The sequence below is a fragment of the Telopea speciosissima genome, chromosome 7 (genome assembly GCF_018873765.1).
Source record: "Telopea speciosissima isolate NSW1024214 ecotype Mountain lineage chromosome 7, Tspe_v1, whole genome shotgun sequence".
Classification (NCBI taxonomy): domain Eukaryota; kingdom Viridiplantae; phylum Streptophyta; class Magnoliopsida; order Proteales; family Proteaceae; genus Telopea; species Telopea speciosissima.
The window spans coordinates 60,466,198-60,482,278 of record NC_057922.1 but is presented as its reverse complement, the minus strand read 5'-3'; the positions used below and the strand labels follow the sequence as shown (position 1 = coordinate 60,482,278).

General features: G+C 36.2%; 1 protein-coding gene across 1 annotated transcript; it reads right to left on the bottom strand.

Moving 5' to 3' along the window:
- Window positions 1-1,056: 1,056 nt before the first annotated feature.
- LOC122669755 (1-aminocyclopropane-1-carboxylate synthase 7-like) lies at window positions 1,057-2,717 on the bottom strand. Its single transcript, XM_043866603.1, has 4 exons — window positions 2,544-2,717; window positions 2,278-2,406; window positions 2,010-2,170; window positions 1,057-1,906 (listed from the first exon to the last, which is right to left on the bottom strand). Exons 1-4 carry the CDS (start codon window positions 2,715-2,717, stop codon window positions 1,057-1,059), a joined length of 1,314 nt encoding a protein of 437 aa, XP_043722538.1.
- Between the last annotated feature and the right edge of the window lie 13,364 nt (window positions 2,718-16,081).

Here is a 16,081-nt window from a genome sequence, read left to right as displayed (position 1 = left end):
TGTGAGCGGTAACGCCAAGACGTTGTAGGACTCTACTAAGCCAAACGACCTCCTGAACTGCCGTCGAGCACGCGACATACTCGGACTCCATAGTGGATAGGACGATCATTCAATTAAGTCCCAATAATGCAACTTTCAAAGCCATTTGCTTGAAAGTGGAGCATGGCAGTAGGGCATTTACTTTCCTATATTTGTTCTCTAGTTAATTCAGTAATGTTATTGTGAAAATTCAGAAATGTGAGTATACTTATTGGGAATTTACCAAAAATATATGTATACTGGTTGGGAAAAGGAAATGCATGATGCTAATGTGCAGAATCTTGAGTACGCCCTCACACCCATGGACTCCACATCCTCTCTCTTCAATAAATGCACCCCTATACGAGGTTTAGTCAACCACCTCTCCTATTGGTGCAAAATTTCACTATGGCGTTGCATGAAACCTTCTCTATACGTATTTAATCATTTGATGAATGGAGAATGAAGATATAAAATTTGTGATGCAACAACTTCATTGAGTTGAAACTTGGTTAACCATGCCTAAACAAGACCTCTAAAAAATATCATTTTAAAGAGAAAAGGTTTCGTACATGGCCGTGTATGGTGCTCGACTGTGTCATCAACCATTGGATGGAGATTAGAAACCGTGTACTCTACAAATATATAGAAATCTTTGTTTCTTCATCCCATTTCCAATTTCTAGAGGTTTCCGTCGATCAACCGATTCCAATCCAATGTGAATGAGAGGAGGCCGACCTCATCTCAGATTAAGGGTTTTCCAACATTGCTCACAAATCCAGATTTGTTGCCTCTGGTTGGTACTTCAAACTCAAGCTTTAATTAATAAGTTATTTCTTACTTTGCATTTGAAAAATGGATGGTTAAACCCATATGATAAATTTGAAAATTGGAGACGTACAGGTTTTCAGTTTTTTAAATGGATTTACAGTATTAAATCAAATGGTTTTTTTTTTTCCCACATAAAAAGGAATACAAAAATAATGAGCAAGAAGCCAAAATTTTGATAAGATATATAGTTCCTTTCATTGTTCTGTCTTAATTTCTTTTCTCCATGAAATCATTTATTCTCTTCATTGCAATTTCTAGTGTTTGCTCACTCATGTTAGCAAAACACACCCTAAACCAACCTGGTTCAGAACAATGGCATGAAGATCCTGGTGATATATTCAGCTTTGCTACCTGAACTATTGAATTCCACATATCCAATTCTCCTTTTGTTGTGGGTTTCTCCAAAAATGGACTTAAATTCATCCAGCAAAACAATCCTCCATTCCCTTTCAAACATTCAATGCCAGCTTTCCTCAAGCCTTCTATGATCAATTCATATCTCTTCCTCAGCCTCTCTCTGTTAGTTTTTATGTAATTCTCTGTAAATTTAGTATCTGATAGCATTGAAGCTAAGAGATTCTGTGTTTGAGAAGAAACTAAACTGAAGCTCGACATTCTTCTTGCAGTCGTTACGACCTGATCGTTATACGAATATATAGTTCCAATTCTGAAACCAGGAAGGCCTAGATCTTTAGATAGACTGTACACAATGTGAACTCTCTCTGCATTTCTGTATTTCTGAGCCTCAAGGATTTCTGCAATGCTTGTGAATTCAGTGGAGGAGAAGACAGAGCCAGAGTAGATTTCATCTGATACAAGGTGGATGTTTTTTCTTGTAGCGAACTCGAGAATCTCTTCGAGGACTGATCTTTGAACTGTGGCACCTAATGGGTTTGATGGGTTTGTCATCAAAAGTCCTCTGACCTTAATGTTCATAGCTTGTGCTTTACTGTATGCATCTTCTAAAGCTTCAGTAGTAACTTGAAAGTTGTTTGAGCTGTTACAGTGAACTGGTACAATCTTGACACCAGTTCTCCACCTGAGATCTCTGTCAAATCTGTGATAAATTGAAGCAAAAGAACAAATTAATATTGAATAAATTCTAGATCAGGAGTATGAAATGGTACTAATTAGGTTGTTTATATATAGTTCTTAATTACCCTGGATAATATGGAGTTGGAACAAGCAAAGCATCACCAGGGTCTGCTAAGATGAAAGCTAATAGTTCATTAGCTGCAGTTGCTCCTGCAGTGAGAACTATTCGATCGGGATCAAATTTCACTCTTCCTCCTCTTATCTGCTCCATGAAACTTGCCATTGCCTATAAGTGAATGCAAAGAAATGGAAAATGTAGAGTTAGTACTCCATGACTTTAGTACATGAAAAATCTAATCTTGAAAATTAATTTCCAGGTTAAGATGTAAATACCTTTCTGAAAGCTTTGAGGCCATGGTAATCTTGAAACAAAGCATTCTCCCTAAAGCTAGAGATCCCATTTCCCCAGGTAGATGCTTCTAAATGCTGCTCCAAGTACTCTTCTAGTAAATCAAAGGAAACCTGTACAAGGAACAAACTAAAGAGCATTAGTTCATGCAACCACAAATGAAATTAAGGAAATATTTTGTGGCATTCATTCAATTCAATGCAGCTACTCTGCATGCTTTGCTCAAATGAATCATAATACTGATGCTTACTTGATTTTCTGCAAGTCCCATCTGTATAACTCCCGAAGGATTATTTACTTCGTCATAAGGATTTTCATCGTATGCCTTCCATCCTGCAAAGTATGGGGAGTCTTCTCCATGAGTTTCTGAAATTGCAACTCTTGAAAGCCTAACAGGAGGTTTCTGATCAATCTCAATAGCCATAACTAGTTTTCTTGGAGCAATAAGCCTTGCTCAAGGAAAGTTATAAGGTCTTATAGCTAGATGAGAGCTGAAGATAGATTGCTTGATGAAGTTCCCTTAGAAAAAAAGCCATTTATATATAGGAAGGCTTGAGCAAAAAGGTCTTCAAGTTCCAAGTTTATTTGGAAATGATAAGATTCTCCCAAAAAAAGAAATCCAATTATTGAATCTGTAATAGAAGCAAGATCAAACCTCACACCTTCGCGAATTCCATTTTTATCTCCTTAGACAGCTGGTGTCTTTTGTCATTCTATAAAGGGTTTTTTTTTCTTTATCCCACAATCTTCATGAGATCTACATGAAATATGGTGGTTGATGAGTATTACTCTCTGCATTTATATGTTTCATTTCTTAATTAATCAAATACTACATTTATTGTTTTGTTTTTTCATTAAGTTGGTGGTTGGATTTCCCAGCAGATCTCTACTTGGCAACCTATGACTAAACAAATCCTTCATTAACCAATACTAAGTACTCTTTGCTGAACCTAAACCAAAGCCATAGCAGACATGCTTCAAGAATATATACACAAAACACTATTTCAAGAGACATCTTAGAGTAATTAAAGTTCTGATAAACAAAACTGACCAGCACACCAACTCACATTGCTCTCAGATTGTTGATTTTCCAGCAAAGTTAAAGACAAAACACAAGCTCTGAGATATCTTCTGCCCCATACTTAAGCTTGCAACAAGTCCAATCCAGCAACTTTCTAAGCAATCATAATGGGCTCTCAGGATTTCAATCTTTTTCTCTTATATATTATTATGTGTGTCTCGAACTCTTGGACCTGTTTCGAAGAATGACCTACTCCAACATTTTCCGGATCAGATGGAGGAGTATTTATGTTCTTTACCCATTTTGTTGTAAAGAGTAAGATTTGGGGGTTTTTTGTTTTAGGGTTTCAGGGAGAGAGTAGCAGCGCCGTTTTGGGTGTTCATGAGAGTTCTCCATTGTAACTTTCTCCAATTTAAATAGTGAAACAGCTTCGCCTTCGCCCGTGGATGTAGCACACCATACTGGTGTGTGAACCACATTAAATCTTTGTGTCATCTTGCTCTGTTTTTGTTTCTTTTCGTGTTTTGGTTGGTGTTTGTTCTAACATATATATAATCTGCCGATCTGGTTCAGTGCTTTGGCTTGTTAGTCAAATACACAATTACAACTTAGAACACTCAGTACCAGTACTGACTTCAGGAGGAAATGGGTTTTGTTATGAGCATGAGTTCTAATTAATAAGAAATGAAGCATGTAGGTACATTGCACATGAGTTACATAGTATACTACAAACATTTATACTGTCACAGTTTAATACTAGGAGTTGTAGTTCTTTTGGTTTTTCAGATCAAACTATACTTTTATATATTAATTGGAATACCCATAACATAAACTATTTATCTATGCTATATATAGTGTCTAGGATTTATGCATGTTTGATATTGGTTAATTTACTGTAAAGAAAAGAGTGATTGAACATGTAAACAGTGATTTGTGTCGCGTTTTCGATCAATAATAACAAAATAAGTATCAAACAATAGTCGTCAACCAGACATTAAGATTTTGTTTACCCAAAATGAGGGGGAAAAAAAAAGACATGAAAGATTATATTGTTTAGAATAAGAATGGGATGTTGTTGTAAACAATTACAGTACTGTCATTTCCTGCTTAAAATTCATTTTTTTTTCCATCTTTTTAATAGATATAGTACTTCATTGTTCTCTCAAATGGTCCAAAAAGAATCCCAAATCATTGGATGTGAAGTCTGAAGTCAACTAGAATACATATCATGCACATGTATATGAACTCTAGAGTTACAGCAATGTGAAAAACAAAGTACTTTAATCTAATTTTACTTCTCTGAGGCAAAGAAAGACACAGACAAAGACACAGAAGAATTTATAGTGTTTTTAACCAAATATAAAATCATGGATTACTTCAAGCCATTCATTAGAACTTCAAAATTGTCATTGTTGATTGGTGTTCTAGTTGTAAACTTCTATTGTTTATTAAGAAATTGGTGGGAATCACCACACCAGCTTGTCATCACAAAATAAAAAAATTTAAAACCTCAAAAATTGCTGAGTTTCATTTCTGTGTTAGGTACCCTCATAAAAAATAATGGGATTCATGGATTTAGATAACACTAATCTAATACTCTTAATGACATTAATGGAAACAAAGCCAATTGTCTAAGTAATTAAAACATGCATATTTGAATGGTTAAGACTAATTACTCTTGGCTAGAGCACCCAAAATCAAGGAGTCCACAGACCCATCAAGGCAAATCGGATAATCGCATTGAAACTATATTTAAGTATCTTAAAATGGGTATTAGTATTTACTTAATTTAGTTTCTCTATTTAATCAAACAGATCTCTCTGGTTGGCATCCATGAAGCCCCAGGGTAGGTAGATGATGATGTATATATAAGCCTTATTGATGGTGTGATTAAAAGAATTTGTAGTCTAAGATGCTTTTCATCCCTTGCAATCCAAGGATATGAATCTTCTTAGAAGATCTACTATCCAATAAAGAAATGCCGTGTGGAAGACTTGTATTCAGATGAAGCCAATAAGCATATCAAGAAGAGATAACCTGAGTATATTGAGTAGGTCAGATACTAGTACTGACTACTCTTACTATTAGATTTAGGGTTGGTAGATGAGAGATTGCCATTTCAAAGCTATATATATATATATATATGTTTGCTTATTATTAAATGAGTATATACTATATAGTATATATACATATACAAAAAAAAAACATATAAATCTAAGATTTTTGTATTTGGGATTCCTTGAGTGTTCATAATAGAATACAAATCACAAACTCGTTTTACGAATTATGAAATTGAAACTCAATCCATTCAACATTGACTTCTGACCTTGATTATCATTCTTAATATGGCGTTGAAGACCTTCTTCCCCACTAATACGCGTCTTCCCCTTATGCAGGAAATTTCTTATACTATATATGCCTCAAGCATCTAAGTACTATGTCACACATTTATAAGTTATTATTATTTATTTTGTTTTATATATAGTAGGTTATTGACCCTTAATATGATCCATATACATAGGGGTGTCAATACCCAACCCGAACCGATGAAACCGGCCCGAACCACACCGGACCGAACTCTTAATGGTTTGGGTTCAGTTTGTGAATCCAGAGAGGCAAATGGTTTGGTTTGGTTTGGGCTAGCCCGACGATGCACCGGTATCCCGAACCGTTAGGCCCGAATCCAAACCGAACCGTCCTAACCCGATAAATGAGTAAATCAGTAAATGCCTAATGCCCCATTGCCCCCTAAATGTGTTGTGATAGTTTCTCACTTTTTCTCATATCCTTTGTTAGTGATTACCCAACCAATTGTATCCATAGGCCATAGGACATAGGATACAAAGATGCATTGTATTTGAAATATTTTATGTACTTAAAAGAGAAAAATAAGAAAAATTAGCACTAATCGGACCTTACTAGTTATATAAAACCGGTACCAAACCGATATCAACCAGTTATCATAAACCGAAACCGGCACGAAACCAAACAGCACCGAAACCGAACATTTCTTAATGGTTTGGTTTCGATTTCTATAAATGTCACACCGAAATCGAAAAGCCCGAACCGAAACTAGCCCGAACCGGCCCATTGACACCCCTACATATACATGACAGATTTATCCAAATATATATATATACACACACAGACACACAAGTACAAATCTAAGATTTTATATTTAGGATTCCCCGAGTGATCATGATAGAATACAAATTCCAAAATCACAAACACGCTTTGTGATGTTGAAAATGAAATTCAATCCAACATTGACTTCTAACCTTGATCATCATTCTTAGTATGGCGTTGGAGACCTTCTTCTCCACTAATACACGTCTGTAGGAAATTTCCTATACTATGCCTCAAGCGACATTTAGTACTAGGTCACACATTTATAAGTTATTATTAATAATTTGTTTTTATATAATAGATTATTGACCCTTAATGGCTTATTTATAGAAAGAAGATTTACTATAAATTGATCCATGGCAAATTTAGAAACATTTTTCTTATCTTCTTGCACTTATTTCCATTATAAGTCACTCTACTTGCACTTTTCTTCTTTTGCCCCCTTTTATTTGTATCTTTACTTAGTGAAAAGTTGATTGATGCAAGCCAAGAAGTGCCTTTATGCTGCCCAGCCCATATAGTTCTAGTTCTCACATTTATGATAATTATACTATATTATTACTATTGTCGTCCTCCATTGAACATCCTAAAATGTCACCAAGGTAATGACAAATATTTTGTTCACCTTTTTGCATTTAATATATATTTATATAATCTCTTTTTGCCTTATTATGTTCTTTTTCTTCTTATTTTTATGTTTATTTTGTGATAAATGAACACGATTATACCATAAAATTATTTTTTATTAAAAAAGTTATATATTATATGTTGTAATTAAAGTTGTTATCACATGTCAAGTTTCAACCTAAACGGAGTTTGTAAAATGATATAATATACTATTGAAAAATTAAGATCTACCAAGAGGGTGTGTGGACCATAGGTGGGATGTATGGACGTAGATGAGAATAGTAAATTGTTGAATTTGGGTATGGACTTTTCATATGTGGTTTATCAAAATCACTCCCTACATATCCATCAGTCAAAATTGCCAAATTGCCATTCCACATGGAATATTAGCTCGGCTTTTAAAAAAATTCTCTAGATGTGATAATCCAGGTACACTTTTTGCATAATTTTTATTTATATTTTGATTATTATCATTGTTGACTTATAAGACCGGAATGTGATCCATTGATTTTCACATAAGCTTTGCATAAATAAGATTAATTGATCAATTGACCAAGACCATTATAAAACATAAGGAAAGCGTTATCTGCCTGAGAACGTGGTCCCTACGCCAACACGTAGGCCAATGAGAGAGTGCATGGAAGCATCAATAGAAACAATATTTCCACCTTCATTGGGGGGGGGGTCATTGTCCCCCTTGGTGTCTGGGCACAACACACAAACTCCCAGACAGAGTTTTTTTCCCTACAATATATTGCTCTACCTTTTTGCTCTTAAATTCTTATTTTATTCTCATTATTTCTATTTTTTTTTTCTTTATTTATAGATTATATGAAATTTCCTAATCATCAGACATATGATGCTTGAACCTTATCCGTAATTAAAAGAAAACTTTTTCCTTAAATATAGTTTGTCATAACTCATAGACACCCTGGATCATAGACTTCTACATAGCCTATGATTAAGCTTAATCCATCAAATGCATTATCAACTATGCTCACCTCTTTGTGCATAGAGTGTTAAGAAAACAATGTCCAGACGTGGCGATTGGCAGAAGAAATACAAAAAATAGAGAAGAACAAGCACACACAAACACACAGGATTTACTTGGTTCACCCGCAAGATGGGAAGCTACATCCACGTCCGAGCAATAGAACGAATTTCACTATTCTTTGAAATGTTACAAACCATCTCACCAGCCCTCCCAGAGATATGAACAATATATAGAGAAACCCTAACCTGAGAAAGTAAATAAATGCCCCTGGACCCAGAAATTGTCAAACCGGACAGGGTCGGACCAAAACATAACATATATCCCAAAATATACCGTTTCGAAGGTCTAGACGAACCCAACACAACTCACTGTCCTTGGCAGTGATGAACGCCATTTTTCGACAATCCGAGATCGTTTCGAGGCCGAATGGCCCTCCGAAGATCTCAACCTCACATTCTGGACCGAAATCAGGCTTCACCAATAACATAGAGTTGGTCTTCTTCTTAAGGAAAATTATCTCCTCCAATTCTCTACCCGGCCCAATTCCCCAGTTCCTCTAATAAGGGTGGTGGATCCCACCTGGGCAGAATGTTTGGGTAGGGGTAAGGTGGTCATTCCAATCCCCCCCCCTTTTTAGAGGAACTAGAGGACTGGGCCAGACAGAGAACTGGAGGGGATAAAGATCCTCTTCTTCAGTTCTTTCCCTATCTAATATGCATTTCTTATTAGAGAAAAGATGAGCGCATTACCCTTAGTATATGTCCTCTCACAATTAATGACACACTTGTTTTTTTTTTTTTTTTTTAATCCTTTCTCCTCAATAACCATATGGGACTAAAGGTGCCAATATATAGTGATTACCCAATACCATAATCGTTTCCGTACCGAATTATTGACACCGAACCAGACCGAATAAATTCGATATGGTATTAATGTAGGGTATATTAGGGTGTCAATCAGTGCGGTTCTGGTTATTCGGTTCGGTTGCGGTGCGGTTTACATTTTGATGAGGTGAAATCAAAATCGAACAGGATAGGAATCAGCCAAAATCAGAATCATTTTGCATACGGTCTAGTTGTACCGGTTTCTATTCGATTTTCGTTATCTAATTCACAACCAGTTTACATGTGGTTTGTATAGTGTTGATTTTAGGAAATAGTAATGAAGACAACCTCGGTTTTCAAGGCCTTTATATTCTTGTGTTTCCCCATTCTCTCCCGGTCTCCCTTATTCATCATATTTTCCATGCTGGTCATGCCTATGTGATAAAAAAATAAAATAAAATAAACTTCCCATCTTCACCCATCCTTCTTTTTTTTCTTCATATTATTTGTTTTTTCATTTATTTCTTCTTCTCCTTTCTAACATGATAAACAAACTATTCCTTCTATTAGAAAATAGAGTGTTGTTATTCCATTTTAACAGTATCTATCATTTTCAATTCATACTTGAACAAATATAACATATAGTTAACCCATGACATTTTACTCATTTTTAGTTTCTATGATGCCGTAATTATGTTTATTAAATTAATGATTATGTTATTAATTAATCCAATTGATGCATGAGCTAGTATTCGAATAAGAGGTACATGTTTCTATTCGGTTTAAAACCACGGTTTTGTGGTGCAAATCAAACTCAAACCGGAAAGAGAACATATAAAATTAAAGCCGGATCATTCTGCGGTATGGTTCGGTTTGATGGTAAACAGTCGGTTCCGGTTCCGATATTTAGTCCCGGTTCCATTTTGACACCCTTAAATATACATACCGAGTTAGAATTTGGTACGATATCAGATATGGGATATACGTACCAAAATACGTGTTTTAATTTGTACCGAATAATAATGAACCAATTTGGTATGGTATTGGTATGAGATACCTATATCAAATCGATATTCGGTATGATATCAGTATGAGGCATATGTGCAGTGTACTGAACCGAAACCGCACCAATTGGCATCCTTATGTGGACCCTCTGTTACTCTGTATGACAAATCGACACCATTAAAATGCACTCTACCTCCTTCTCATTACCTTAGCGTATAAGATGTCAATATACTTTCTCAACATATTAATCATTCTTATTTCTTTTTGTTCCGTAGACTTGTTTTTTATGAAAGTTCTGCAGACTTGTTCTGCATTTGTGGTTGTGCTTCTTTAATGTGCTTCTTTAATAGAATAAATCCAGCTCAATGCCAACCTACCATGCACCCTCAGTTTAATAATTATCATCCACCACCAAATGCAGTAGCTAGATCACCACCACCACCACCACCGCCGTGAGCTTACATTGGGCCACATGAAAAGAGGTTATTATTAAAATGTGTTGAAGGTAGACAAAACCTCCTCGGAAACTAAAAACATAAGCCGACATGAATATTCTATGAAATCTCATCCTTTAAAAGCTCCCACATATTATGACATTAATTAGTCAATCTTCGAAAGGGCATTTCAATTATTTCCTTAGATGTGACGACTGAAGAAGACAGAAAATCCCATTTTACAAATATTTAAAAGGAGGAGAGAAGATAAAAGAATTGGAAAGAAGAACACGTCGTACGTGTATGTCTGTGTGTTTCTGATGCAGGAAACCATGGAATGGAACTATGGAAGTGATATGAAGACATGAAGATGGAAAATCATGTCACATGTTGTGTATCTTCTCTCGTTTCTTTTGATTGGCTTCTTTGTATGTATTTATGTTGCATTATGAGAAAGGTGTTAAGTTTCCTTAAATTAAGGCTTCATTTACAGCGAAGTAAGTTACTTTAAAGAGAACTAAGTCCTCTAAATATTACTGTCAAATTGTCAGATTTTAAGAGTTGGAAAACTAGGTTTTCTGATACGACTCGTTTTTTAGAAAAATCTGATGAATCGGCTTGTCAAACCCGATCAAGACGAGTCATATTTTTAAAATTTTTAATACAATAAATATGTATAAATTAGTAAAAAATCAAAAAAAAAAATATGGGAAAAACTAAAAATATATATGTATCAAGGAATCACATATCAATGCATTTTGAATTTAAACCATTGAACAAGAGAAGGGTGTCGATCAGTTGATGGTTTCTTACTGTTTTAGAATATGGATTTACTATTTTACTCAACTCAGTTTCTAAGTGAACTGGTTTTATGGTTCTTAAAAATCGACTATATTCGTTGAGTTTTTTGTCACTACTCGGGTAAAAATATCGAGTCTTATTTGACTCAGACGGTTTATGACCCAGTCTCGTCATTTTTACACTGACCTAGTTTGCACGACTCTTGACCAAGTTTTCTAAAGTTTGACTCGACTCGGGTGACTTGCCCCAATCAAAACCCAATTTTCCAACTATGATTTTAACACTAGAAGAAGGATATCATATTGATATAATTTATGATGAAACCCACAGACATAATGGACTAATGGTGGAAAGAAATACTTTACAGAAGCAGACTTCATTTACTTTCACTTCCACTCTATATAAGAGCGAGTGAGTGTGTTGGTTTTTAATTTATTAAGTTTCAAAATATTAAAATCTATTCCCTCCATTTTTGTTTTGTTTTGAAAGCACATGTATGTGTGTTACCCAAAAAAAGAAGAACCGAAAGCACATGTGTGTGTGTGGTGACTTGCATTATGGACCACTTGTAAACACTTGTAAAAGAAGCTTGTAAAGGTAAAGAACATTTGTAAGAATAGTCCCACATTGGTTTGCAAGTAGGCTTGTAAATGGATCGGATTCGGCTTGGATACGATTCGGATGTGATTGGATCTGGATATTCCCTGGCCGAAAACGGATACTTCTAAACGGTTTCAGATGGATTCAAATGCAGATCGAATTCGGATTCTTGACCATCCGTTTACATCTTTGCCTTGTGTTACCTGGACCTGCATCCCCCTAGTGGATACAATTCACTCTCAATCCATATCTCTTAGATCATGATTCTCTTTTCCTCATATTCTAGAACCTGTTGAATCTTCAAAACCCCTCAAGATCATTATTTACTTAATTTTTTTATTATTAAGTATTTGGATTTTTTTTTCCGGATATCTCTAAAGAAATACGGATGCGTTTCGGATATCCATTTACATTCATGTTTACAAGAAATGTCAAAATTATAAGTATTCATGTGACTTACAAGAGACATAGGGTCATGTACTAATACGAATGTACCAAAAACATAGTGCAATAAACCCTAATCCTAAAGCGATTTAAAACATAACATCTAAGTCTAGCTCATAGTTTTGTTACTTCATCTAGGTCTTCTAAGGTCTCTAGTGGCAAGATGGAGAACATAAACAGTATTTTACCTCTTAATTTTCTTTACTAAAGTTTTGTTTTCCCATTAAAAAAAAAACCCAAAACATAGGTTTGGGAGATTTAAATGGGTTATGGGCTTATGACCTAAAGAGTGTTACATGTAAATTGGTTAGGATTGGCCAATGGGATGTTTGGGAGACTTAAATGGGTTATGGACTCATTGTGTTTTGTGTTTGAATTTTCCTAATTGTGTCTCTATCTAGATGGGATATTTGGGCTGTCCTAGGTGTTCAAGTACTTCTAAGTCTTCACATTAGTGGGATAATAGCTTATGTGTGGAACCTCAACAATCTCCTCCTTCCATGCGAAAGCATAAATAGGAATTGAGATCTTCCTCAATAAATTTTTCTCCATCCTCAGAGACACACTAGAGTTGCTTTGGGCACCTTCTCCCTAAAAGTTAGCTTTTAAAGATGAGTTTTACCCAAGTCCCACAATATTTATGAATGGTTGATAATACCCCCCCCCCATTGTTGTGCTATCCCCTTTGAAGACCATCTGAACCCCTCGCCCAAGGGGATTCTCCTTTGACAATGGGTGTGGGAAAACTCGGTCATTTCAATATTCCTATAAGCTTGTAGGAGCAAAAGAACAATAATCTTGATGGTAAGGTAGGGAAAGTAACTTCTTTTGGTTGGGGATTTCGAATGGGTGAAGGATATGGGCCTTAAAGAGAGACTAGATGGGATAGGCCTTGAGTTTGTATATAATACTAGTATAAAAACCTATGGGAAATCTACTTCATAACCCAACTAAATAAGCTTATAAAAATTTGCCATGTGGCAATATGACGTGGTAATTTTGACCATTTGATTGGAATCACAACATCTAGATAGATCATATATCAAACCCTAACCTAAATTCAATCAATATACTCTCCCATGTATGCCAACGCACCCATTTATTTTCAGCCGTCCATGTATCAGCCCTTCTTTAATCCTCCAATAACCCTCAATTTGAAGCATTATTTTTTTTACCATTAAAAAAAAAAGCAATATTTTACTAGTTAGTCGACTCTGATTAAACTAAAATTTGGCAAATGAGTAGAGGTCCAAGGATAACTTGTCCACAAAAATTTGGGCTTCATTTGACAGGTGATGGGGTTAATTTTATCACCGCCACCCCTTGAGGTTTGTCAATATTTTATGGCACCCACACGAAAAATGGAAATATCAACAGTTACCCAGATTTTAATGGGATTAACCTATGAAATGTAATTCACTAAATTACCTTCTACACTAAAACATAAAACAACCAGCCCACAATCACTTGCTTACCTTTGGACTTCAAATGTATGAAGGAGGGATTCATGTGTTTGCATCGACCTGACTTCTTATCTAGTTTCAGTGGAATCATGAAGCTCAAAGAATCGACATTTCTTTTATTTCTGGTCGGAATCTTCTCTCTCTCTAGAAGGGCCACCACCATGATCAAAGTTCCATTGATGATAATATGAGTCAAACATCGACATTTTCTCTCATCTCAAGGTGAGGCAAGGAATTCAATCAAATGTTCGTTGTGCAATATCTCGGCTGCTCAAGAAGTTGGACTAGCTGCTCCTCCGACCCGGAGTGGATTCTAGGGGAAGGGTAGAGCCTCACCTTGCCAAAGCACCCTTAGTCAATCGTCAATCTCCAGCCCAAAGCTGACCAGTACAAACCAGGTGTCTATTTACGTATCCCATTGGCTTCTTAGTACCCTGCCTACTCATCTTTTACTGGCTTATTTGTACCCTGCTACAATATTTATTCCTAGTCGTAAGGAAAAATAGCCGATGGCAGACCCCCTTTCCTCAGCCTATTTAATTAATAGATTGCCACTGCGTCTGATTCGAGTGTCTCTGTCATCCGTTCCGCTGATGAGGCTGCCGCTTTATTGGAACTAGCTCTTTTCTCTTTCATAACAGGTCTCTTTCATAGCAGACGGTTAGCAAATTGATATTTGTATTTCCTTATGTGCCGGACTCATTCTGATTGGGGGGAGCTTGACTTTGTAGAGGGATTCAAAGAAATGAAGTTTCTGTCCCTCCCCAGAGGCAGAAGCAAAGGTAACTAGAGCGGAGCAAAATCCAAGAGGAACTAGTATTAATAAAAGGGAAATGCTTTAACATCGCTATTCACATTCACCTCAAAAGTACACAGGGGCGTTGTGCTAGGCGAAGCAAAACAGGGGATGCAAATAGGGAAGGCAGGGAGTTAGCAGGGCAGGGTAGAACTCGGTAGGGTGGGGAAGACGAGCGAAGTGAAGATGGTGCGCAGAGGTGAGAGAGACATAACACACAAGGGGATGGTGCTGAGTTCTTCTCATCTTCATCAACATGAGCGACGGAGGCGAAGACTCCCATCGACCTTCTGATTAAACCCTGAATTTTTGGAAAGAAACCATTGGATGGATTAAATCCCAAAATTTATGATGGAGTATGAGTTCTTAATATCACTTCTACTTTCAATTTTTGTCGAACTGACTGTCGAAATCCAACCAAAATCCAACCATTTTGGGATTAAACCCCAAATTTTTTTATTGAACACTTGGCATTCTTACCACTAAAACCCTCCCCAAGAGACATTGGTGGAGAAGATGAAAAACTTATGAACCATGAGAGGAACCCTCCCCAAGAGCCTAAAAAGCCTTTGAGGAATTCTTGAATTCGACTATAAAAGGTTTGCAGGTTGATGGGCCCTCATCTCCCCGCCACCAAGCTTGGGTCCCCTCACCGACTGGTACCTTCAAGATGAACTGTGATGTCTCTATCATCCCTTCCTCTTTGATGGGGGGGGGTATAAGAGTGATTCTTCGCAACCAAGCTGGAGCGCCAGTGTTTGCTTTTTGTAAACTAGTCATTCTTTCAGATGTGCTTTTGGGAGAAGCTCTTGCCATGCGAGCTGGGATGCTATCAACTCTTGAGGCAAACCTTAGTCCTACAGTTACTGAATCAGATTGTGCAAATCTGATCTGCCCCCGCCCTATGAAATTGAGGGCATTGTGGAGGATATTCGTTTCATGGGATCCCTTCTCGCTGGATGTTCCTTTGTTTGTATTTTTAGAGAAGCGAATAGTATCACTGACTGTCTAGCCAGGAAGGCCATATTTATGGCAAGTAAGACAGCTTGGTCTATGTCTAATCCTTGGCTTCTTGATCTTTGACTCTTTGTAATCAGGATGTCTTACGCTCCTCTTGCCCCATTTTACAATAACAACACTACTTGCCAAAAAAACAAATTAATAATAACTGCAATCTAAATTGATTCAAACAAAAATAATGTAAGATTCATACCAAAAAAAACAAAAATAATGTAAGATTATTATTAAATATTTAAATTTTATTTTATTTTCAATGATAAAAGAGAAAGAGAATAATATATACCATATGAGAGAGAGAAACCTGGACACCTGGTCTTTTATTTTTCGGATACCTGGTCAAGTCGCATCAAAGTTGTTAAAACTTAAAAAGGGATTTTATATTGATTTCACTCCTATTCCCAATATTTTTTTCTGGTAGAACTCCAAAGCCCAATATGCATTATGCACTACTACAGTCTCTTTTTTGTTTTTTTTTTTTTTTGGGTTAAAATATCCGCTACAATCTTCACTGGAAGTTTGTTAGGTCTGTTGTGTGAATTGACAATACAGCCCTTCTCGACAAAATGAAATAGCGAGGGATAAAATCTAGGAAGTCGGCCAATTTATAATTCTCACAGAACTCACGAGTCACGA

Bases quoted from the DNA above. Each gene is read 5' to 3' on its own strand.
- LOC122669755 (XM_043866603.1), bottom strand. From the start codon at position 2,717: ATGGCTATTGAGATTGATCAGAAACCTCCTGTTAGGCTTTCAAGAGTT. The intron at 2,171-2,277 runs GTATTTACATCT...ATTCACTTATAG, and splicing joins GCCTCAAAGCTTTCAGAAAG to GCAATGGCAAGTTTCATGGA. The intron at 1,907-2,009 runs GTAATTAAGAAC...AATTTATCACAG, and splicing joins CCAACTCCATATTATCCAGG to ATTTGACAGAGATCTCAGGT.